The following is a 1,774-nucleotide window of genomic DNA, read 5'->3' on the forward strand; positions in this document are numbered from 1 at the left end:
TCCACTGACTGCAGTGGATTTTCAGGAAGTCCCTGAATGAACACATGGCTGCCTTAAGCTGAAAATGTCAGCCCAGAGGGCTTTTTATAAAAGGGTACAGAACAATGCATCCGTGTAACTATATTCTGTTTTTCCCTTCAGGTTCAAGTGGAGACCGTGTGATGACCCAGACTCCAGAGTCCCTGACAGTATCCCTGGGAGACACCGTCACCATCAAGTGCAAATGCAGCTCCAGCCTCACATCCTCAGGAAAGGAGTTCATAGGCTGGTACCACGAGAAACCTGGACAAGCTCCTAAACTCATCATCACTTTTGCTTCCACGCAGCAACCGGGAGTCCCAGCCCGATTCAGCGGCAGTGGGTCTGGAACGGATTTCACTCTCGCCATCAGCAGGGTAGAAGCTGAAGATGCCGGAGATTATTACTGTCAGCAGAATTACGGTACCCCTCTCACAGTGCTACAAACCAGTACATAAACCTCCCGGTGCTCTTCAGACCAGCACGGCAGGTGCTTCCTTAACAGTCACCTTCACAGTACATGTGCTACACAAAGAGGCATATATCCTTCCTTGTTGAAATGACTGTAGAAAGACAGCTGAAGTCTACTGTGGATACTAAGTGGCATAAAACCAATAACCAGGAGTCAGGACATGTACTCATTTACTTTCAACTCAGATAAATAGCACTGCAGCATAAGATGAGGCAGCTCTGTTGAGCAGTTATCTTAAAACTGGTTTGTGGTCCTTTCTGAGCTCATTTTTTGGATCAGACATGTACTTTGCATATATTAAAGCAACTAGCACCCTTTGATGCTGTAACGAGTTACTATTAACACCGTGTGCTGCTCAGTACTGTGTTGATCAGCATCTGGTTGTTCACATGCATCACAATGATCCCAAAGGCTCAGCTCCTCTGACTGGTAGTACTCGGTATCAAGTGTAAAAGACTTATGAAAATAGCACTGGTGTGATGACAAGCTGTATTTTAGGGGTTTAGGAATTTTAATCCTATATTTCTTATATAAAGTTTTTAAAGATTGTTTTAGATTCAAAAATAGTTAGCTATTAATCTATAAAACTTCACACTTTCTTCAGAGTATTCTGCATATCCTTGTGTTATTTCAAAAGCAGTTAGGTCCCGACAGTAAGTCCAGCATAAGGAACAGGAGTCTTTCACTGGCCTTCAAAGGCTTTGCATTAGGCTCTAAAGGTGACTAACTGAAAAAGGGGAGAGGATGAAGGGTATAATTCAAGGATAGGAACTACATAAAGAGCCATTTGGTGATGTTTATAAAAGATAAATTCCCTGGCCTTTACTTCTCTCACACACATGCACACTCCCGTGCACTATTAACGTGTTGACCCATTCAGACTCAAATGGAAAGACTACCTGGCCTCAGACACCAGAATCCATGCTGGTGTCTCCAGGAGACAGAGTCATAATTCAATGCAAAGACAACTCAAACCTTACATTTTCAGTCAGGGATCTCAGTCTGTAACCAACAGAAACCTAGACCAACTCATCACCTATAGTGCCACCATCCAACAACATGCGGTACCAGCGTGGTTCAACAGCACTGGCTCTGGGGCTGCCTCCATGCTCACAATCAGCAGGATTGAAGCAGGACCTGCTGGATATTATTTCTGCCACCAGCCCTGTCTCACACCCTACAGACTGGCACGAAATCCTGCTTGTGCTGTTCAGGTCAGTATGATTGTTGTGTTCTGAGCAGACTTCTGAGTGGTGGCAAAGCCCATTGTGTGCCCCCTCCACT

General features: G+C 44.8%; 1 gene segment (V, D, J or C); it reads left to right on the forward strand.

Moving 5' to 3' along the window:
- The window catches only part of LOC109304061, a 6,924-nt gene extending 5,450 nt beyond the window's left edge, over positions 1–1,474 (forward strand). Inside the window, 1 exon segment of the V gene segment in view lies at positions 142–1,474. Coding sequence covers positions 142–476 — 335 coding nt within the window.
- The last annotated feature ends 300 nt before the right edge of the window (positions 1,475–1,774 follow it).

The sequence above is a fragment of the Gavialis gangeticus genome, unplaced genomic scaffold (genome assembly GCF_001723915.1).
Source record: "Gavialis gangeticus isolate Ggan-Ray unplaced genomic scaffold, GavGan_comp1, whole genome shotgun sequence".
Taxonomy (NCBI): domain Eukaryota; kingdom Metazoa; phylum Chordata; order Crocodylia; family Gavialidae; genus Gavialis; species Gavialis gangeticus.